The sequence below is a fragment of the Phocoena phocoena genome, chromosome 18, assembly GCF_963924675.1.
Source record: "Phocoena phocoena chromosome 18, mPhoPho1.1, whole genome shotgun sequence".
Lineage (NCBI taxonomy): Eukaryota > Metazoa > Chordata > Mammalia > Artiodactyla > Phocoenidae > Phocoena > Phocoena phocoena.
In genome coordinates, this window is record NC_089236.1 from 2,818,384 (window position 1) to 2,841,603 (window position 23,220).

Sequence of the window (23,220 nt, forward strand, 5' to 3'; positions counted from 1 at the left end):
TGGACTACCCCACAGAAAACAGTTTTTTAAAACTAGATCAGGGCTTCCCTGGTGGTGCAGTGGTTGAGAGTCCGCCTGCCGATGCAGGGGACACGGGTTCGTACCCAGGTCCGGGAGGATCCCATATGCCGCGGAGCGGCAGGGCCCGTGAAACATGGCCACTGGGCCTGCGGGACCAGAGCCTGTGCTCCTCAACGGGAGGGGCCACAACAGTGAGAGGCCCGTGTACCGCAAAAAAAAAAAAAAAAAAAGAATATCAGAATAAGAAGCAACATGGCATGTATAAAAGACACACCAAATAATGAGGTAGTGAAGGAACAGAAAATATGTCATGCAGATATTAAACAAAGGAAAACTTGTGTAGTTATAATAAATCAGGCAAAATAGGTTTTAAGCTAAAAGGTACAAGGAGAGATAAAGAGAATCACATCATAATAATTTTAAATCTTACCAGGAAGATATAAGAATTCTAAATTTGTTTGTAGTTAGCAATATGGCCTCAAAATCTATAAAGCGAAAACTGACCAAATTACAGTAGTAAATAGATAAATATGCAATTATGGCAAGAGGTTTTTAATACATCTTTCAGATGTTTTAAAGCCGATGAAGCAGACAAAAGATGAAGAAAACGCACCTTGCACATAACAACTAAAAAATACACGTTCTTCCCAAGCACATCTAATATGTTTACAGTCGGTATTGACCAGGGCCCTAAAGTGGGTCTCAATAAATTGCAAAAGACTGAAATGGTACAGAATATGTACTCTGACCACAATGCAATAAAGATACACTTCTGAATTACCCATTAGACTACGTCAGATATTTTGAATAGAATAATGAAAATGCTCCATGTGAACACCTCTGGGATGTAATTAAAGCAGTACTTCGAAGAAGGTTTATAGACCGAGATGCACATCTGAGAAAAGAAAGGCTGAAAATTAAAAATTAATTAACCCAAGACATAAGAAAATGAATAGGAAAATAAACATAAGGTTGGAGGAAATAATAAATAGATCGGGTGCCTGTGGAGAGCAGTTACCCTTGGCCCAGTGCGTCGGGATCGCAGAAGGGCACCTAACACGGTCCTGCTGGTTTCTTTGTCGGTGAGAGGGAGAAACGGGCCTGGAGAACAGCTCATCCCTGCTGGACAGTCTTACTCAAAGGATGCGAATTAAGCAGTTTATCATAAAGGACCGTCCCGATGGCCACCACAGGCTTGTCCTAGCGCTGCTTCCCACATGGTTTTCTAAAAACATCGAGTCACGATTTAAAGAGTACAAAGGTGCCACCCTGCCACCTGCCACCACCCGGTGGATGGCAAGTTCTGTGGAAGACTTTTTCCAGATGGCCTCTCCTCTCTCTCCTCCCACCCCTCGTCCCTCCTGGTCTGGTGCTGTGATGTCTCATCGTCTGTCTGTCCACGGGCACAGGCTTCCTCAAGCAGAAAGACCACGCGTGACCTCAGGCCCAGTGGGCCCTGTAACCACCCAGCGCTCTGTCTGAATGTGCACCTGAGCCCCTGCAGGAGATCCACATCCTCTCCTGAAGACCCGTGTGCAGGGGAGGGGGCACAGTCCAGGGGTCCTGCATCGGCGTGACCAGCTCAGCAGCCGACGCATCGCCAGCCTGTCTGCCCCACCGTGGCGACGGAGTCCTGACACTGCCTGCGCCCTGTTATCTCTTGGGTGATGGGTCGCACCTGAGATGACCACGTGATCAAGTTCTTCGTGAACTGGAAAATGCTAAAGGAATGTCAAGCACGGCTGCTGTTCATGTTTGATCTCAGCCGCTTTGAGCAAATCCCGCTAACCCCTGGGTATTGGTAAACTTTCTGACTGTACGGGTTGTTCCCTGAATGTCTCAGAAGCATTTTCTGAATTTGCTGACATCAGCCAAGCACTCCTTCAGAACTGGAAACACGCTTTTAAGTTTAGCTCTGTCACGATTAAACTTTTTGCAAATTTTAAATTATATTAAAATGAACACATTGCCTATTTTTTTTTAAATTTGGAAATAGAAGACAAATAAAAGGCCGGAATCTCAACACTAAGGAGTCACATTAACATTTTACTCATTTTCCTCCAGTCCTTTCTCTAGATGATGATTATTTTTAGCACATAAGTAGTTTAAACTGGATTTTTGGAAGCTGCTGGTAAACCGTAAAGTACTGGAGAGAATTTTTCCCAGAGGAACTGCTGTGTGTTGTGGGCTTATTCCCATCATAAGGAAAAGCATTCATAGTAAAATAATTTGCCGTTATGATTTATCCAGCTGTTGTTGAGAAAAGAGGCAATGACCCCTCAGAATGCTTACAAGTTCCTTAGGGATTTCCTTCGCTTTGACTCGATCGAAATTACTTATTCTTCTAGTGATTTTTAAAGAAAGGTACAAAGCTGAGATGTCTCCTGAGCCCTCGTATATCTGAGAACGCCATTCTGCATCTCAGCCTTTACCTCTGAAAACTTTTTTTCACCGTCCTTCGGCTTTCACAGCGCTGAACAGTTGAATCCTGGGAGCGCTGTCCGCTTTGTTCCTTTCTGTGTAAGCCTGTTGTTTCTAGCTGGATGCTTTCAACAGTTAGTCCCCAGTGTTCTGACAAATGTCATCAGTAGGTCCTCCAACAAAGCGGGGGGCCCCCTCATCAAACACGTTTGGGAAATAGGTGTTGTGAGTGCAGGACTGCTGATGTGCATATAGTGAAACACAGAGCTCACTTGTATTTTACAAATGTATTTAACACTGGGACCCTTTTGAGTTCGTGGAACACTAACAACCCCTGGGAAATGCCCAGTTTGGGATCAGCTGGCTTGTAATTTTAATTGTATTTATATTTAAGTTCTCAAAGTGAAAGGCAGGGTCTGTCTAGGTGTGTGTGGGGGGGGTCTCTTTTTACTGTTTTCTTTGTTCGTTTTGATCTAGAATGCAGGATTCTCTTCTCTCTCTTTGCTTTAAACAATTGTGGTAAATCCTACATAACAGAAACTTTACTGTTTTAACCATTTTTCACTGTATGTCGTTCAGTGGCATTAAGCCCATTCTCGTTAGGCAGCCATCAAGGATTCCCTTTTAAATTACACATCCATTTTTTTTCATCTCAAAACAGTTTCCTTTAGTTCATTGACTAGCACGTCTTCACCAGAGCTCCTACTATGTGCTGGTCACTGTTCTGAGCACTGGGAACACAGGAGGACACGAGAATTTGGGTTTTGCTGCTGTTTCTGTTCCAGCTGTCCTGGCTTGGTCCCCGGGATTCTGCGCTGCTTCCTGGCTGCCGGCTTTCACCGTGTCCCGGAATTTAACCTGCACTCTGAGTGAGAGGCTTCTCGTTTCTCCTTGGCAGTTTTGGTCCTTTCTGCTTTGATCATGTTTTAAATCACTGCACTACGTTTCAGTTTCTCTGCATTTCTTTTTTTCTTATTCTGCCTGTCTTCTTTTTTAGATTCGCCTATTTTAACTTTCCGCTTGTTCTTTCTTTATGGCTTTCGGCTTCATACATACCGTGTTTTCTCAAGTCTCACTAAGAATGGCAGAGATGTTTTCTACAGCGTGCCTTAGTTCCTTTTAAGAATAGTGTTCAAAGTTGGGATCTTCCCGCGTCTTCCCTTCCTTTTTCTGAAGCTCCGCACAGATTTCCTTTTCTGCTCACTCACCCTCAGCTGAAAAGGGAGGATAAAGGCCCAGGGGCTGGTGGCTCGGTACACCTGGAGCTGTTAAAGCACCTTTTCAGACTTCCCTGTAACGGACGGCAGGTTGGTGTCAGTTTCTCCGGATCCGCTTCCCAGATGAGAGTTAGCGTCTGTGTCCGCAAGAGCGTCGCCTCCCTCAGCTCACAGACCGTGTGGGTGGGGACAGAAGCAGCCGCTCCCGCCCTGGGCGCTGGCACCCGGCTGTCCCTGCGGCATCACCCCACACCTCCCACGGGGGAGCGACTGCTGCAGGCCTGCCCTCCTTCCCGCCCAAGGATTCTCTGCACTGTGGTTTCCACGTGTTCACAGACAGAGAGAGCCAAACGGGGAGGAGCTGGGAGAGGAGAACAGGCCTCGTGTGGCTGACGCGGAAGCCCCACAGGAGGTTCGCGGGGCCGCGGCTCCCTGGCTGGTGCACACAGCGTGTTACCTGTGTGGGCAGGAGGTGGGGAGAGAATGGAGGGTCACCCCTCCCCTCACCCCAGCATCCAGGTGGACCCGGCATGCGTGCGTCACTGACGTTTCTTTATCCTGTCTCGTCTGTTTCTAGCTTGTAGAAATTCCTCCAGATTCTGTGAGTAGGTTGGACGTGTGTCCTAGTTTGGGGGATTTTTAATCCTGCCTTTTTGCATCATCACTGGTCTTTTAGGGAGAAGCAGGAAGAGGCCACTAGCAGGTGTCATTTTAAATGGAAGCCTGTAATTAAATTCTTGACTTTGAAGGTGTGAAAAGCCTATTAAACGGTGTCTTTCGTTTCTGCTATTAACACGTGGTGGTACAGTATGCAGTAATGTTTAGGATAAAGACAAGACAGGGTTTGAATCCCAGCTTCCGTATTTATCAGTCGCTGGACTTGACACATCATTTACTAATTGTACCTGCACTTATTTTTGTATATTCATCGTCAGGTCAGAAACGTGTGAGTTCAGCTGCCCTCTGTTCTGAGTCCACCTGTATAGTTTAGGAATCTAAACACACAGGAAAAGCCAACACAATCGATTACAAATACTTTGGAAACCACACTTGGTTTCTCGGTCACTGTAACTGACTATTCCGTTTTCAGAGCCACCTATAAGAAACCATGCAGAGGAACTATATGTCTAATCTTCCTGAAGACTGCTTCAAACTGAAATAATTTTGCTTTTTATTATGTCTCTAACCAAGTAGAGGTCATCGGGCAGGGAAAAGCTCACCAGGAGCGGGGCTGGGCTGAGGGTGTCTGGCCCCTGACGCTAACACCTCTGTGTTCTGGTTTGCACTCGCTCACTGAATGGATTTCCTTATGTTCAAAAATCTGCCAAACAAACAGGCTAAAAGCCAGCATAATTTTAAAAAGTTATTTATTCCAAGTTCCACTGGTTTGAGGTTTTTCATAAGTTATTACAGAATTGAATGCTGAAATCAGAAACAAACGTTCAAAGTTGTAGCATTTACAACAAAATTGACATCTCCGTGACTGACTTAAAGGATTCACGGTGTTCCCATCATTTAGAATCCGTGAGGAAAGTTTCCAAGTCCATATCCAGGTCGGCAACAAGGGCATTTACGAAGTCATCGATGGAAGGACACCTCTGAAGCATACCTGCGGACGAAGAAAAGATGAGCCGGCTCATTTTCCGCAGACAGTACACAGGGACGAAGACATACATCAAATCTGCACGGTCAGGGGACATTCGGCTTTGTGAACCGCGAGCTTGACTGTGAGGACGTTTCAAAAAGTCCTGGGCAGTGCATGGGCCCCGAAGCTATTTCTTGTTTTAATGCCTTTTTTACTATCTAATCAAACTCTTAGCTTAGAGATTTAGAGCCAGATATGTTTCCCGGGGGTTTTTATTTTGCACATATTACTATACACTTGGAGTGATGTCAGAAGACTTAATTTTTCCGCTGTCTTTGGCTGGTTCAGAATTTAATATGTTTAATTGCCGCCAAGTGTTACTATCAAGTCCTTTGCACTTTAAAATCATTCAGCTGTTAATGGTCTTGCAGAAGTCTTACATCAGACACAAGTTATTGGCTTTCCTCCAGACCTGCCTGTCTTGGAGAGCTCCTAATGTCTGGTTCTCAGATTTCCTCTTCTGACATACAAGGTTTCAGTAAAGCTAGAGTAGGAAGCTGTATTGGAAAGCAGTGAGGCACCCTCTCTAGCATATAGTAGCAATTCAGTAAAAAGCTGAATTGATCTCCACTCTTCACTCAAGAAGCCAAAGACAACATTCGAGCAATGAACCCTGTGGCCCCGGCCTGTGCTCTTGGCAGGTAATGCTAACTCAAGGTTGAACAGGGCTCTCTCACCAGTATTCAATTTGGGGGATGGATCCTATAAAATGGATTCCAACATCAAGACGTTAAAAGATTACCGGAGTCCCTATTTCCTCTAAATCGTCAGTGCAATTCTGTTAACATGCCTTGAGTGTTGGCTGTGTGAAGGACCAGGCCAAGTCACAGTATGAGGGCAGGAAGGACACAATCACAGAAGTACACCCTGTGGACCTGGACAGCCATGTGGGGAAAGTTAAGCTCGACCCCTGTCACATACCGTACATAACCATTAATGTGAGATGGGCACAGACCTAATTGTAAAAGCTAAAATTATTAAGTGTCTAGAAGAAAACACAGAATATCTTTGTGACTCTGAGGTAGGCAAAGGTCTCTTAGGACACAGACGGTAATAACCATAAAAGAAAAAAAGATACATTAGAGTTCATCAAAATTTAAAACTTCCCGCCTTGCAAAGAAACTGTTAAAAAAAAAAAATGAACAGGTAAATGACAGAATGGGAGAAAATACTGACACAACACATATCTCACACAGGACTGGTATCCAGAAAATATAAAGAACTCCAACTCACCATAAAAATACTTGTAAAAATAAAAGATGGACGAAAGACTTGAGCAGACCTTTCACAAGAAAGGCTATCTGAATAAACACGGAGCTAACAGGCCCTGAGAAGACACACAGCATCACTGTCGTCCAGGAAAAGGAAAAGCCACAGAGACACCACGACGTTCCACCGGGACGGCTGAAGTCCCAGGGCTGAGGACAGCGAACGCAGTCAAGGCCCCGGGCGCCATGGCTTGTCGCCCAGCAGGGGCAGACGGTGAGATGCGAGAGCCCTTCAGAAAAAGGTCCAGCGGTTTCTAGAAAGCTCAGCACACACCTGCCCCGGGACCCAGCTGTTTCCTCCTAGGCATTAGCCGAGAGAAACGCAGGCACGTTCCCAGCAGCCTAAAGTGGAACGACACAAGCTCCCATTACCAGGCTGCAGGTGGACGTTCGTGGCGTTTTCACACAGTGGAACGGCACCAGCAACGAGAAGGAAAGAACTACTGACCCAGACAACACCTCGGGCGGGCCTCAGACAGTGCATTGCATACAAGGGCCCACACAAAGCACACGCTGCCCGTTTCGTTTCTATTCACTTCCAAGAAGGTCCGGACTAAGCCGTGGCGAAAATAACTGGAGCGGTGGTTGCCTTCGGGAGTGGGGATGGTGACCGACCCAGAAGGTCCTGGTGTGATGGGAAAGTTCTCTGGACCGTGATTTGTGACACCCAGGTATATAGCTCGTCAAAATTCAGTAAATGGAACGTTCAGGATTTGTGCCTTTCACCACGTGCAAATGTTACGTAACCAACACTGAACTCTAGTTATACGCACACAGAAGCGTCTGGGGTAGAACATACTTACGTCTGCACCTTGTTCTGAAAATACATATGTATGATGGGTGGATGGAGGAATGGACAGATGGATACGTGACAAAGCAGACAGAGCAAAATGTTAAGTGTAGACTCTAAAGGGCAAGTATGTGAGTGTCTACAGTTCACGTGACTTTTCTGAATGCCTGAAAACTTTCCACGTAAAGCGTTCGGGGAAGAGTCAGCTTCGGGTGTTAACAGCACATAGATGGCAGCCAGCGGGAGAACAGAGGGAGAAGGATGTCGTGCGTGGCAGAGATTCCGAAGGCTCTGTGGGGCAGATGGGGGCCTGCAGAAACGTGAGAGATGGGGAAGGCCCAGGCTCAAGCTAGGGCCTTTGCGGTGGAGAGGGCGGCCTAGGCAAGGCACCCGGTGGGCAGCGCACAGAGCGTCTGGGGTCTGGAGGGAGAACAGAGTGCCGGGAACCAACCGCTCATGACGTTTGGGTGCCCTCCGTGGTGGAATGCAGAGCTCAGGGCAGGCCCAGGCCTGGACCCACGGACACGGTCACCCCCCCGGGGAGCACGTTAGAGGTGGAGCCGACCTGTACAGTCAAGCTTGGCCCTCGCGTCCCTGTGAAGTGTCACGTCCCCTCCACAAGCTGCCCACGCTCACAGGGCCCCGCTCTGTCCTCCGCGGCCGCACCTCAGGGGCACACGACCCCGGCGAGGCCCACCTCCAGCCACTTCTGCGTCTCAGAGAACAGCAGTCATGGCAGCAGCGCAGGAAGAATGTAACACGCTCAGGGCAGTTTTAAATAAAACCCCGTCAGAGGTGAATGGTTCCGTAATTGTGTGTGTGATGTGACTGGTAAAGAGAATCCAGACCGAGAGGGATGGGGGAGTTACCGGGGCAGGATTCTCCTGGAATATGGCTGCGGTGTCCTCGCTTTAATTAGATTCAGGTGTTTGGCAAGTGTCAACCTGAACTAACTTCGGCACAAAGAATTAAGAGAAACACAATGTTTTCAGGCAGTTCCACGAATAAGAAAAGTTGAAATTGGCTTTTATGTACGTGGACGGTAATAAAGATTCCAGGAACTCGGAGGTTTTTAAAGCTGACGAACACGTCCCCTTCGTCTTCAAGTCTTAGTCTTAAAAGGGTGGTGATGAGACGTGCAATTCCGCAGGAGCCCCGGGACCCCGGCTGGAGGTGCCGAGCCCACGAGCGGGTGAGTTTACACACGTTTCTCTGTGGACATCACCTGAGTCGGGGGCCAGGGAGCCGAAAGAGTAAAACAAAAGCGAGGGCAGCTTCACGCCTGAAAGGAGAAGCGTGGACAGCGATGTAAGAAAGGCAGGTGCGCCGGGCCCGCCGGCCGAGTCCTCGCGGAAGGGAGCACAGCGGGCTTCCACTGCCCGCCCTCCTTGGAGCCACAGCAGTTGCGGAGGATGACTTAGTTTGTTTTCCTCCTCGTTTTACCAGAGAGGCAAATACGCTGATACAAACTGGAACAAACCCGAACCTTTTGGTCCTGACTGCTCTGCTCAAACCACGTGTTCCGGGACCTCGAAGGACGGGGCAGCTGCCCTAAAAGGCCTGACGGCCCTGAGTTACGGTCTCGAGGGTCGCAGACTGCGTCACGAGGCAGGAGGGGCTTCTGCTCGGAGGCCCCGGCACTGCGGCAGCTGGGGGGCAGGCCTCGCTGCCCATCTCCGCGCCCTCCAGGACCTGCTCCCGGGGCGGAGGGACGAGCAGCTGCGGACCATGGGGCGGCTGAACGCGGCACCCGGCAACCCCGAGGAGCTCGTCCCCGCCCTTCGCCGGCCCCGGAAGCCACGCGCTCTCAGCTGTGTTTCGGCTTCTCCCTTTGACTCCGTGGCGACCTCTGTACTGTTCCCCCAAACTCCTTTTCTGCTTGGTCAGTCTAAGTTGGTTCTGTTCCTTTCAAGTAGATTGCCAGTTGATGAAAAGATTGGTTCACATGTTATGAAGAGGGACTGAGCGAAGCCCGGGGGACACTGACATTTCTGTCTGATTAAGGACCAACTTTCTAGACTCACGGTTTAGACCAGAAGCAGGTGGGTTTTGTTTCTTCTTTTTTCATTTAAATGACCATGTCTTCTTCCCCACAGATAAAGTAAACAGGTGACACACAAGCAGGCTTTCCTATCAGATTCCCTCTGTCCAAGCCCACTGGTGGGGAGAGGAGAGCGGCCCTGGCCCAGCAGGGAGAGAGACGGCTCCGCCCGCAGCCCTGGCCGCTGCAGTGGGAGGTGGGCAGGGTGAGGGGGCGGGAACACTGCCCCAGCAGCTCCAGGGTCCTCCTGAAATGGGTTCCTTCCTGGTGGGGTCGGGGAAGGGAACACCCTTCTGACTGTGGGCCTCAAGGTGCAGTGGAGGTGCATGGGTTGGGCACCCGTCAGGCCAGGCCCTCAATCAGTGCCTGAGGCGGTCGGGACGCGTAACCCGCCCCTGCCCAGTTCTTTTAAAATCAGAGATGAAAGCAACCATACTCTTGTATTTCAGACGCAGCGCCAGTACTTGGTTTAAATGAAGGTATGTCTGTCGGGTTTCTGTTTAAGGTCTACAGGTGTCATTTATCTAGGGGACAAGAAGCCAGCTCTGAAAAGCAGAGGAGCTGCCATGCAGGAGCAAGTGCTGGGCAGGTTAGGGTTTTAGGCTGAGTGGGACATTCCCTGCTTCCGCACAGCATCTTATAATTCAAAATTTCAGTCCATTCTCCTCCCTATCCCGATGTCTTCCTCTGAAGGGTTACCAAGGAGGAGAAGAGTGGAAAGATAACTCTTCCTTAGGCACTGGTGCAGCGGCCTGAGCTACCCCATCAGCCACCTGGTTAGGGACTTCAGACCAGTCACGTAACTTCTGGGGCTCCGTTCCTCTGCTAGAAGCAGTCGGAGCAGAGGCAGACGGGTGGAGTGAAATACAATGTTTGAGGATCATAAAATCTGGCATAATGTCATCTACTTTGCTGGATTGTTCTAAGGATTAACTCATGGAAAATGCTCCCTAACTGCTAACAGGAACCATCAGAGCTTTCAGATCGAAAGTTCGAGAGTTGAAGGATGAGGCTGCTTATTTTTCTGCACAAGTTGAATTTCAAAGTCTGGTCTTTGATTAAGTATTTAGGACATTATCATCAAACACAATCGCAAGCTAATTACCCAGCTAATGAATCATTGCTTGCTTTGCTTTTTTCTGGCTTTTGCCATCTGCTTTTTATGAGATAACTGTTTATCTACGGAAAGATGGAAACGGAAGAAGGAACTAGAGTCAATCCATTTCTACCTGTTAGCAGCTGTGATAAAAGGTTTATCAAGAAGAGCTCACTGGGACGATGGAAAAGTCCTGTCGCTGGACAGCGGTGATGATCGCACAGGGCCGTAAATGGCAACAATGGTAAATTTTATGTTATATACACTTAACCACAACTTAAAAAAGAAGCGACCAGAACCCCTGAGCCTGCGATTCGCCTACATATTCAGCTGCCGTGGCTCCGTCCCCTGTTACCAAACATCGGGTTATCCGCACGGACTGGGCAACGGGTGAGGAGTCTGCATGTCTCCACCACCCCCCTCGGTTCTAAAGCCCATGGTGATAGTTCACGGCTGCTTTTTATGCTGAAATAATTATGTGTGTCAAACTTGGCTCAGACTGATGAAGAACTCCAGTACAGAGGCTGGCCTGGCAGTTTGAAGAGGCTGAAGTGAACTTTAGGAGATCAGAGCTCATTCCAGAGCTGTCTCTCCCGGGCCTCGGGCAGCTGGCTCATCTTTCTCTCCTTTGAAGTTTCCTGGGCTGCGAGGCTGCAGCTGCCCACACCTTTTCCTAAAGGTGGTTCCCACTATCTGCAATCAGTTCTCGGGGGAACGAGGGTGTCAGCCAGAAAGTGAAATGCCTTTCCTCCTTCAAACTCAAGAACTCTCTTGCCCCCTCGGCTGGGCTAATACCTGTCACACTGGAGACATGGCTCTGCCTCTGGGGTCCCTGCCCGCAGGGCTTCCTGCTGGGTGGGAGCTAACCCAGCAAGGGGAGCCCACGGGCGTGTTCTGTTTACTAATCAGTTTGTTCTAATTTCATCGTCAGATTCAACCATTCCATTTACCGGTTACATTTCTGGGTTACAAAACATCTTGCCTTTTGAAGCTCCGTGCCTTCCTTAAACAAACACACCCACACGTTAAACATGTACACACCCTCTGAAAAAATCAGCGCGTTTACAAAAGGGAGGCCTCAGCCTTGGGAAGCCAGGTGCCCGCTGCCACTGCTTTCTTCCAGAAAGCGCTCAGCTACTGCAGAGGCCACGCTGGGTAAACAGCCAGACAAGCCAGGGCGGAGGGGTTCTATTTACTTGGCTGTTATTCGGGGTCGCCATCCACCCCGTTACTGAAACTGTGTGGTAGGTCCCATAGCGCTGCTGGATTCTAGGTCTGCTTCCCTGACGTGCTCTCCCCACGTACTCCTGTTACTGTGTGCAGGAAAAGAAGGTTTCTGCCAGTGGGTGTGTGGTGAGGTGCCACAGCTGGCCCTGCGTTCACGCGTTCTCACTCAGCAAACCTTATTTTGCCATAAAACCACTACTGCCCGGACGGCAGCTGACACCTCGTCAGGTCTAGTTAGCATGTGTGGTCTTTCAGATCTGTCTCTGTGATGTCCTGCCCGGGGAACGTACCAGGCAACTCAGTCACCGAAAATTATGAAAGAGCAGAGGGGAGACACAGTGCAACATGCACGCAGCTACTTCCAAAGCAAAAGCTTCCTGGCCTAACCTGAAAGAGAAGTTTGCGAGACCAGCAGTCCACACAGGACGGGTCGGAGGGCCTGAGTTGGCATCCTGGTTCTGCTGCCCACCGCGGTGTGACCTCGGGCAGGAAGAGGTTACCTAAGCGTGCGTGCTTGGCACGGCACCTGGCAAAGCACCCAGCACGCGGGCACAGTGGTTCTCACTATGGCTACGTTGCCAGCACTGCTCTCTCTCCTGTCCGTTCAACTGGAGAAGACCAAAGTAGTAGAAGTTAGTCTTACTGGTAATGTCCAACATTAAAGTATCTTAGGAAAATCAGTACACAAGGCTACTGCAACATGTTAATAAAATTCCCACCCAGAAGTGAAAAAAAAAAAACGCGCAGGAAGAAGACAAAAATGAATGTGGGGCTGAAATTCCAGTTACTTTGAGGGTGTGGTTTAAGATTTTAAGAATTTTTTAAAGCTCTGTTTTGTTTAAACTGCTTGAAGGGAAAATGTAAGTGGAGTTTAGCTATTGTCCTGACCCTACAGCTTAAACTAAACATACTCAGTGCTATAAGAAGAGGGATTAAGAAACTAAACGTGTCTTACTTGACGTACCCTGACGTGATGGGGTCAAAAAAGAACGTGATCATGGTAGTCAAATGTTTTGAGATGTGCAAATTCTGAGATTAAGGAGGGATTATTCTATCTTACAAACTTTGATTAGGTTTAGGTATAATCGTGCCTTAATCTAGTTTCATTATTAGTGATGTTACATAAGAGTCACACGGGAAAAGTTCCTTTTAGAGATAGCTGAAAAGACCCAAACACTAGAAGATACCTTGCAAAGGATCCTTCAGGAGGCGATCCAGGAGAGACGTCCCCATCTCCATGCTCTCTGGCAACCTTCCCGGAGGTGCTTAGCAAATGTCAGTTTCAGTTCTTCCACTGAAATCTGCTCGAAGTCTCTACTAGTACGAGTTTACCCTTTATCAGTGGACTCTGGAGTGTAGATTCCTCAGTGGGTCCCCAGCATCAGCCCCGCCACGACGCTTGTGGCCCCTAATTCCTTAGCCTTGGAAGCTCTGAGCCCCATCCTGTCAGCTGGGAGTCTAGGGTGAGAGCTTTGAGGAGGTGACACCTGCTTTTCTAACAGCACACTTGTACCCACGCGTCAGGAACATCCTCTGTAACGACCATCTTTAAAGAGCGCGTTATGATGTTTCCCCTAAGCAGTCAGAAGACTCCAAAGAATACTATCTACGTTCCTGTTAGAACGTTGTCTACGCAACAGGATCTGGAAACAGAATAGTTGGTGTTTCTTGGAGTGAGTCCCCTACAGGGTATCTACCCGCAAGGGAAAGGCTCTGAGACCTCAGTGCAGTCAGGCTCCAGGGGCACAAAGGGAGACGGCCCGTCCCATGCACGCAGCAGGCAGAGAGCAAGTCCGCTGCTGTTCAGAGAAAACGGCCCACCCAAAGTGAACAGCGGCTGAAAGCCTGTCCAGGGGGACGGGTGCTGGTAAAGGGCTCTGCACCACCGAGGGGGCCCATCGGCTTCTCCCGGCCTTACTTCTGTTCCCCAGAGCAGCGCGGGTGCACTAAGGGGCCACTGTCCCCACTCCTCTCCGGAGAGTGACTCTCCTTGTGGCGTGCTGTCGTCTGTTATAAACCTGTTATAAAGCAGACTATCTGGAAGCGGGAGGGCAGGAGCAGAGGCTGGACCATGGCGGCCATGAGCGTGCAGTGGACACACTCGCTCTCCCAGGGCCAGAACCACGCGGGGTGTGCAATGCAAAGTGCGGTCGACACGTTAAAGTTAAAATTCTGTTTAAAACCTACTTTCCCAGAGGCTTTTTACCATCTTAGCTAGCAAAAATTATGTTGGTTGAATTTATTCACTGGAGCATTTGACAGTAAAATGGGGGGGGAATCCAAGGGTAGTAGAGACTTCTGGGCTAAGTTTAGGGAAGGAAAGGCCTGTCGCTTCCTGGTAAAGGCCGACTCCTCCTACCCAGGTGAAGAGATCAATGCGCCTGTGCTTCCCACCGCCCTACACCCCAAATTATACACAACGCCCGTCGGTTTATAGCACGCGGGACGCGGTTATCTTTCTGATGTGTCAACAAGACACCATAACCCACAGAAGGTGCTTATTCCTGGGATCCCAAAGTCCATGCGCTCAGAAAAGTGAAAAACGGCGCTCTTTCCAGGAGGGCATTTCCCACCTTTTCTCCTGGTTTATCGTGTCTTTGAAATACCGGCCTTGTCTTTCAGCCTCAGCTCTTCGCATCTCTTAACTCTACTATCTGTTCTCTCCAAGCTCCACCTTTGCTATTTACAAGCAAAGAATGTGATGAGCTCTAGGAAGGGGGCAGCCTGCCTCCAGAACAGACTGGACACATGTCGGGGAGTGGACGCGGCTGCTAGCGTGAGGGGCGTGTCCAGAGCCCCCCGAGGCAGGCGGCCTGTCCTGCCCACTTGGGTCTGTACCCTCCGCACGGCCCCTTCCCCCAGTGCTCACGGTCGCCTCGTCCACCAGTGCAGAGGACGTGGGTGCAAGGTAGCTGGCGGGTCGGAGGGCTGAACCCCCAGAGTCCTGAAGTCCCCAAGCCGTGTGCCCAGGCTCAGCCTACACGGCCCAGAGGGGATCCTCTTCGTCACTCCTACAGGATGCTACACCCCTCAAGTAAATGCAGGATCCGTATCGTTCTTATTTCTGTGTCCCTGAAATGCCTGGTTAGCAGCAAGTATTTGCTAAATATTCACTAAGTTAAATGAATTAACTTCATCAACAACTAACATAAAGCTTTTTTCATTCAATCAGATTACTTACTGGTCACTAACACAAGGACACTGCCGTAATAGTTTTGAATGAAAGCCAGCGCCCTGGACAGAGGTTTCAGTCTCAGGCCCGGAGGTGGTGTGTCTGAGAGAACTCGGCCCCGGAGGTCCCCACGGGTTCCGGGCGGAGCGGGACGGGGTGCGAGGGCTGCGGCCAGAGTCCACTGCAGCAAAGCCCCGAGAGCGGACTCACCTTCGGTAACAGAGTGCAGTGCCCGGTGCCAGAAACGAGGTGGCAGAATGCACCTCCGACCTCCCCCAGTAGGAAAGTATTCTCCACTTTAATGTCCGTTCCTTAAGTAACTGCAGTAATCTACCAGACTGACCTGGTCCTGCATTAGGTGAATTATAAAACACCAGGGCAGGCCTGTCTTATTACGCCCTGTGGGACACCAGGTGTGTGTCGCGCGTAAGAAACACACGCTGCTTCTAGAGGCAAAGCTCTGCAGGGGGCAGAGCACCTCACAGAGCAAGTGGATGGCCTGGGGGGGGGCTTCCTCCCCCCCGCCCCAGGGACTGAGGCCGGGGAAGCAGGAGTCCTGCTGTGGGCGAGCAGGGCACAAAAGCAAAGCTGGCATCCAGGCTTCTGAGCAGACATGGGGACTGAAGTCAGGGCAGAGGGAGCCGCTGAGTGACAGACGTCTTTCCTAGACCTGCTTCTCTTTTGCGTTATAAAAGTTATACCACAAAAAATATTTGGGCCGACAAAATATTTAGAAAAAATTTCATAATGTGAATAAAAACCTGTCCCTTTTCTAATAATCACGATTTTTTGGAAGTAGAGTTGATTTACAGTTTTATTTTAGTTTCAAGTGTATAGCGTAGCGATTCGGGATTTTTATGAATTATACTCAAAGTTATTACAAGACGATGGCTGTAATTCCCTGTGCTGTACAGTGTATCTTTGTTGCTTATCTATCTTATACATAGTAGTCTGTATCTCCTAATCCTCTACCCCATCTGGCCACTCCCTCCCCCCGACTGGTAACCACTAGTTTGTTTTCTAGATCTGTGAGTCTGTTTCTGTTTTGCTGTATATGTTCGTTTTAGTTTTTAGATTCCACATATAAGTGATATCATACAGTATTTGTTGCCTTTCTCTGTCTTATTTCACTAAGTATAATATTCTCTAGGTCCATCCACGTTGCTGCAAAGGGCAGAATTTCATTGTTTTTATGGATGAATAATAATCCAGTGTGTGTGTGTGTGTGTGTGTATCACACCTTTTTTATCCATTCATCTGGATGAACACTTGGGTTGCCTCCATGTCTTGGCTATTGTAAACAGTGCTGCTATGAACAATGGGGTGCATGTATCTTTTCAAATTAGTGTTTTCGTTTTGTTCTACATATATATATACCCAGGAGTGGAACTGCTAGATCATATGGTAACTCTATTTCTAGTTTTCTGAGGAACCTTCATACAGTTTTCAATAGTGACTGTACCAATTTACATTCCCACCAACAGTGCAGGAGAGTTCCCTTTTCCCCACACTCTCTCCAATATTTATTTATAGACTTTCTGATGACAGCCATTCTGACAAGTGTGACGACACTTCCGTGTCGTTTTTATTTGTATTTCCTTAGTAATCAGTGATGTTAAACATCTTTTCATGTGCCTGTTGGCCACAGGTCACAGATGACCTGTATTCAGGTCATCTGCCCATTTTTTGATTGGGTTGTTTTTTTGATACTAAGTTGTATGAGCTGTTTATATATTTTTTTATATTAACCCCTTGTTGGTCATACCATTTGCAAATATTTTCTTCCATTCTGTAGGTTGTCTTTTTGTTTCATTGATGGTTTCCTTTGCTGTTAAGCTTTGAAGAGACTGTCTTTTCTCCATTGTTTATTCTTGCCCCCTTTGTTGTAGATTAACTGACCATAGGTGCGTGGGTTTATTTCTGGGCTAACTGTTCCACTGATCTGTGTGTCTGTTTTTGTGCCATTACCACACTTTTTATTACTGTAGCTTTATAGTACAGTCTGAAGTCTGGGAGTGTTATGCCTCCAGCTTTGTTCTTTTTTCTCAGGACTGCTTTGACAATTCTGGGTCTTCTGTGGTCCTACACAAATTTTAGGATTATTCTAGTTATGTGAAAAATGTCATCAGTATCTTGATAGGGATTGCATTAAACCTGTAGATTGCTTTGAGAGGTATGACCATCTTAACAATATTATTTCTTCCTATCCAAAGCACTGGATATCTTTCCATTTCTTTGTATCATCTTCAGTTTCCTTCATCAGTGTTTTACAGTTTTCAGTGTCTAGATCTTTCACCTTCTTGGTTAATTTATTCCTAGGTATTTTATGCTTTTTGATGTGATTTTAAATAGGATTTTTTTGTTTTGCTTTCCCTTTCTGATAGTTAATTATTAGTGTATAGAAAAAGCAACAGACTTCTGTATATTAATCTTGTATCCTGCAACTTTACAGAATTTATTTATTCTAACAGTTTTTTGGTGGAGACTTCAGGGTTTTCTATATAAAATATCGTCATCTGCAAATAGTGACAGTTTGACTTCTTCCCTTCCAATTTGGATGCCTTTTATTTCTTTTTCTTGTCTGACTGCTGTGGCTAGGACCTCTAATACTATATTAAATTGATGGCAAGAGTGGGCATCTCTGCCTTGTTCCTGAATTTAGAGGAAAGGCTTTTTTCATCTTTTCACTGCTGAGTATGATGGTAGCTGTAGTCTGTCATAAATGTTCTTGATTATGTTGAGATATATTTCCTCTATACCAACTTTGGTAAGAGTTTTAACCATGAATAGATGCTGAATTTTGTCAAATACTTTTGCTGTGTCTTTTGAGACGATCATTTGATTTTTATTAACGTGTTGTACCACACTGATTGACTTGCGAGTACTGAACCATCCTTGCATACCTGGAATAAATCTCCCTTGATTATGGTGTATGATCCTTTTAACATATTTTGGATTTGGCTTGCTAGTATTTTGTTGAGAATTTTTGCATCTATATTCATCAAAGATATTGGCCTGTAATTTTCTTTTTTTTGTATCGTCTTTGGTTTTGGTATCAGGGTAATGGTAGTCTTGTAGAATGACCTTGGGAGTGTTCCACTCTCTTCAATTCTGGGGAATAGTTTGAGGAAGATAAGTATTAGCTTTTATTTGTATGTTTGGTAGAATTCCCCTGTGAAGCTGTCCGGTCCTCACTTTTGTTTGCTGGGAGTTTTTTACAGTTTCACTGCTAGTGATCAGTCTGTTCAAATTGTTTCTTCTTGATTCAGTCTTGGCATGCTGTATGTTTCTAGAAATTTGTCCATTTTTTCTAAGTTGTCCTATTTATTGTCATAGTATTCTTTTATGATTTTTTATCTCTGTGGTATTGGTTGTTATTTTTGCTCTTTCATTTACTTTGTTTCTTTGGGCCCTCTCTCTTTTCTTCTTGGTGAGCCTTGCTAGAGGTTTGTCAATTTTATCTTTTCAAAAAAACCCCCAGCTCTTGGTTTTACTGATCTTTCCTATTTTTTATCTCTATTTTATTTATTTTCTCTGATCTTTATTATTTCTTTCCTTCTCCTGATTTTGGGCTTTGTTGGCTCTTCTTTTTCTAATTCCGTTAGGTGGTAGGTTAGACTGTTTATATGAGATTTTTCTTGTGTTTCAAGGAAGGCCTGTATTGCCGTGAACTTCCCTCTGCTTGCACTGATTTTGGAGAGTTGTATTTCCACTTTGACTTGTCTCGAGGTATTTTCTGATTTCCTCTTTGCTTTGTTCACTGACCCACTGGTTTTTATAGTGTCCACGTGTTTGTTCTTTTCCCATTTTTCCTTCTGTAACTGATTTCTAGTTTCATACTGTTGTGGTTGGGAGAAAACGCTTGATATAATTTCTGTCTTCTTCAATTTTTTGAGAATTGTTTTGTGGCTTAGCATGTGATCTATACTAGAGATCATTCCATGTGCACGTGAGAAGAATGTGTATTCTGCCGTTTATGGATGGAATGTCCTGTAGATATCAATTAAGTCAAACTAGTCTGTTGTGTCATTTAAGACCACTGTTGCCTTATTGGTTTTCTGTCTGGATTATCTGTCCATTGATGTAAGTGGGGTGTTAAAGTCCCCTAAGATTATTGTATTATTGTCAGTTTCTCCCTTTATGTCTGTTAGTATTTGCTTCATATATTTAGGTGCTCCTGTCCTGGCTGCCTATTTGTTAATGAGTGTAATATCCTCTTCTTATATTGAGTTCCTTTATCATTGTATAATGCCCTTCTTTGTCTTTTGTTATAGCCTTTGTTTTAAAGTCTGTTTTATCTGGTAAGTATTGCTTTGCCCACTGTCTTGTCATTTGTTTGCATGAAGTATCTTTTTTCATCCCCTCACTTTCTGTGTGTGTGTCTTTAGCTCTGAAGTAAGTCTCTTGTAGGCAGCATATAGAAGGGTCTTGTTTTTTTTTTTTAATCCAATCAGCCACCCTATGTCTCTTGATCAGAGCATTTAGTCCATTGACATTTAAAGTAATTACTGATAGGTATGTACTTACTGCCATTTTTTCCCTTGTTTTCCAGTTGCTTTTTTTAGTTCTTCTCTGTTCGTTTCTTCTTTTTTTTTCCCTTTTTGTGGTTTGACGATTTTCTTTAGTGGTATGCTTGTTTTCCTTTCTTTTTAGTTTTTGTGTATCTATTGTAGGTTTTTGATTTGTGATTACCATGGGGTTTATATATATACTGATCTATAATTTTACCTACTTGTTTGAAACTGATAGTCATTTAACTTCATGTTCTAGAAGACCCACACTTTTTACCCCTCCCCCACTCTGTGACTCTGATGTCATACTTTATATTCATGTTTATCACTTAACTGCTTATTATCGTTATAGTTGCTTTTACATTTTTCTTGTCTTTTTATCTTCGTACTGGCTTATTTAAGTGGTTGATCCTCAGTCCTTACGGAGTTTTCCCTTTCCTGTAGATTCTTTTCCACTTAGAGAAGATTCTTTAATATTTCCTTTGGGGTAGGTTTAGCATTGATGAACTCTTAGTTTTTGTTTGTCTGAGAAGTTCTCTCTCCTTAGATTCTAAATGAAAATCATGCTGGGTAGAGTATCCTAGGTTGCAGGCTTTTCCCTTTCAGCACTGTGAATATATCGTGTCAGTCTCTTCTGGCCTGCAAAGCTTGTGGGGGAAATCAGCTGGTACCCTTATGCACATTCCCTTGTATATGGTTATTTTTTTCTTGCTGCTGCCTTTAGGCTTCTCTCTTTAACTGTTGCCATTTTAATTACAATGTCTTGGTGTGGGTCTGTTTGGGTTTATCTTGTTTGGGACCCTCTGGATATCCGTTTCCTTCTCCAGATCTGGGAAGTTTTCAGCCATAATTTCTTCAAATACACTTTCAGTACCCTTTTCTCTCTTCTGGGACCCCCTATAATGTGAATGTTGGTATGCTTAATGTTACCCAGAGATCTTGTAACCTTTACATTGACTTTTTTTTACATTTACATTTACTGTATCTTCCTTAAGTGTTCTTCTGCATTGCTTCGTCTGCTGTTCATTCTGTCTAGTGTGTGTTTCCATTGCAGTGATTGAATTCTTCTTTTCTGACTGGGTCTTTTCCATATTTTCTAGTTCCTTGTTAGAACGCTCACTGTTCTCTAATTAACAGTTTTATTACCGATGCTTTCAATTCTTCATCTGATAAATTATTTCTGTTTTATTGCTTTTTTCAGGGGTTTTCTCTTATTATTTCAACTGAGAGCAATTCCTCTGCCTCTGTGAATTTAGATGCAACAGTTTCCTACTGTGGTCTTGAAGGGACCACGTTCGTATGAGGGACTGGCCCTATACAGACTGTGAGTGTCTAATGCCTTTGGTGGGAAAGTTGATCTGATGTGGACACAAGCTGTGTCTTCCTCAGGGTGTGCTGGAAGCTATCACCTTGGTAGGGGTGGGGCTGGGGCTGGAGGAGCTAGAGCTGGAGCTGGGTGTGAAGCAAGACTTCCCTTCTGCTCAGTGGCCATCACTGCCCTATTGGGGGTGGGATCTGACCCCAAGGTGCTGGAGCAGAAGCCCCAAGGGTCAGGCCTGGGCTGGCTCTGTTCCCTGTACATGCGTGCTTTCCCTGCTCCCTACGCTGGGACCCTTGCTGCAGAGGCGGGGATGCTGAAGCAAGGGGGCCTGTGCAGGCTGTCGGCACATGCTGGCTGCAGCCAGAGGTCTGGGCTGTCTCTGACGCACGGCCTGTGCGGTGCCCGCCGTGTTCCCTGGCTCTGTGGAGAAAGCCTCAGGAGAGAGTCCCCTTCGTCCCTCATGGCCGCCCCTGCCCGTTGTAGGGCTGCAATGCAGGGCGGATGGGGCCCAAGTGGAGCCTCAGTGCACACTGGGCTGTGAGCTGTGGTGGAGCAGCTGCTGTCAGAGTTCTGGGCTTCAGGGGGACTGCTTGAGTGGGCGCCAACACTGGTTGCCACCACCCTGTCCAGGCTCTGTCCCAGTGGCCTCTGGGTCCCACGTGAGTCTTCTGCCGTAGACCCCGTGCTGCCCGGCGACGTGGAGCGTGCGGGGCGGGAGCGTGCGCTGAGGCAGCCGGCGGAAACCTGGTCAGCACCAGAGAAGCCTTCAACCCGCCCTTTCCTCTGTGCCTCGGGGCCCACCTGCCCTGTGCTGGACGCCAGGACAGAGGTGCCCAGTCTGCGGCTCTCACCGCTCACTGCCCAGAGCACGTCTCTGCCTGTGTCGTCTCTCTTTTCCTCTGAGTCCCCTCCCAGGGGCACTGGTCCAGACCCGATCACTTTTCTTCCTTTCCTACCCCATTGCAGCCTCGCTTGTACAGGAGTCCTCCTGCCAGTTTCCAGTTAGTTTTCCGTGAGACTCATGCCACACATGGATGTGTGTTTGATGTGTTCCTCGGGGGAGGTAAGCTCCATGCCCTCCTCTATTCCACCATCTTGTTCGATCCCCCATAATCACGTTGTTAATGGCGCAGGAGACACCTGCTCTTCCAGGTAAACTCTAACACTTAAGTATGCATTAACGCAGCAGGTGCCCACGGAGTGCGTGCACGGCACAGCCTGCTGCAGGCACCAGGGCACAGCGCGGGCCTAGCCGTCTCCTCCTCGCAGAGAGCCGAGGCTTGACTCTGGTGCCCCTTGTCTGTGACGCCCTGGGAAGGAAGACCCCAGAGGTGAGGTGCCCTTCTCATCACACTAGGGGTCGTGACAGCATGACTCACCTTGCTGGTGCTGACCCTGAACACCTGGCCGAGGCAGAGTTTCATGTAAAGTCTCTCTCCCTTTCTTCCAGAGCACAGTATGAAAGGGGGAGGTCACCATGCAGCCCACACTCGGGGGGCAGGGGGCACCTACAGAAACCATCTGAACTCTCCTGCACGGGAGGTCTGCCCCGCTGATTCATTCAATCGTTCCTGTCAGGGCGGGCTCATGGATACACACTTATACTTGGTATTATTTCCCAATGCTGCCTTACTTTTTTGCTCAAATTGTTAAAGTTCTGGCCGTTGAGGGTTCGTTTATAGTGGGAGCCTGTCCCTCGTGACACACATGCCCATCCTCGTGTGTATTCCTGGGCACCTTCCTCCTTCCTGGTGCTGCAGGCCAGCCCTAGAGTCAGCCCTTCCCCCAAGGAGCCCTGCTTCCTCTAGGGGAGAAGGTGTCAAACCAAGCTCTGGGTGCTCCCTGCTCCTAGGACCAAGGAGAGAGGTTACCATTGTACACCGTTTGTATTAATCTCCTTGGGGGACGAGGGTGCCCATTTGGAATACACACCACACATTTCTGACTTGTTTCTTGAATAAGAGTACAATGTAGTAAGAAGAGATGATATAGGATAGTTATGGCAACGACGAATGTGTTTTGAAAGCCATGAAGCTCTGCAGAAGTGTGAGCTCTTGCGATTTTAATCAGCTTACAGTGAGGCCTGGGGCTTCTAGACTTTGGTTCCATAAGTCAGTCTGGCGACACAGAACAGACTGAAGGGAGCTTCGCTGAGAATTTATCTACTATTCCTTTTCATCTTATCTGATGTTTCGTCCTTTTTAAAACTCTGTCAAGTTCTAATGTTATATCTCTACTTTCATACTGCTTTGGGCCAAAAGTCATAAAGCTAAGAGTCTCTTTTCTGGAAAGGAGAACAGAAATAAAGTCGTTTAATATTTAAAAATAACCACTTGGAACGCTAAAATCTTGGGCTTTAACCTTTCCTTTCCCCACAAAATCCTCTGTGCCAAGGCTGCAGGCGAGAGCACACAGGATCCATAACCAGAAGCAGAAATGTGAAACTCGGTGGGCACCCTGCTTACGCGGCTGTGGTGAGAATCATCCCAC

General features: G+C 47.1%; 1 protein-coding gene across 1 annotated transcript in view; it reads right to left on the minus strand.

Annotated features, from left to right (window-relative positions):
• Positions 1–5,170: 5,170 nt before the first annotated feature.
• MIPEP (mitochondrial intermediate peptidase) overlaps positions 5,171–23,220 on the minus strand; it is a 133,506-nt gene continuing 115,456 nt past the window's right edge. Inside the window, exon 19 of the mRNA XM_065896321.1 lies at positions 5,171–5,268. Coding sequence (XP_065752393.1) covers positions 5,171–5,268 — 98 coding nt within the window. The remainder of the gene's footprint in view (positions 5,269–23,220) is intronic.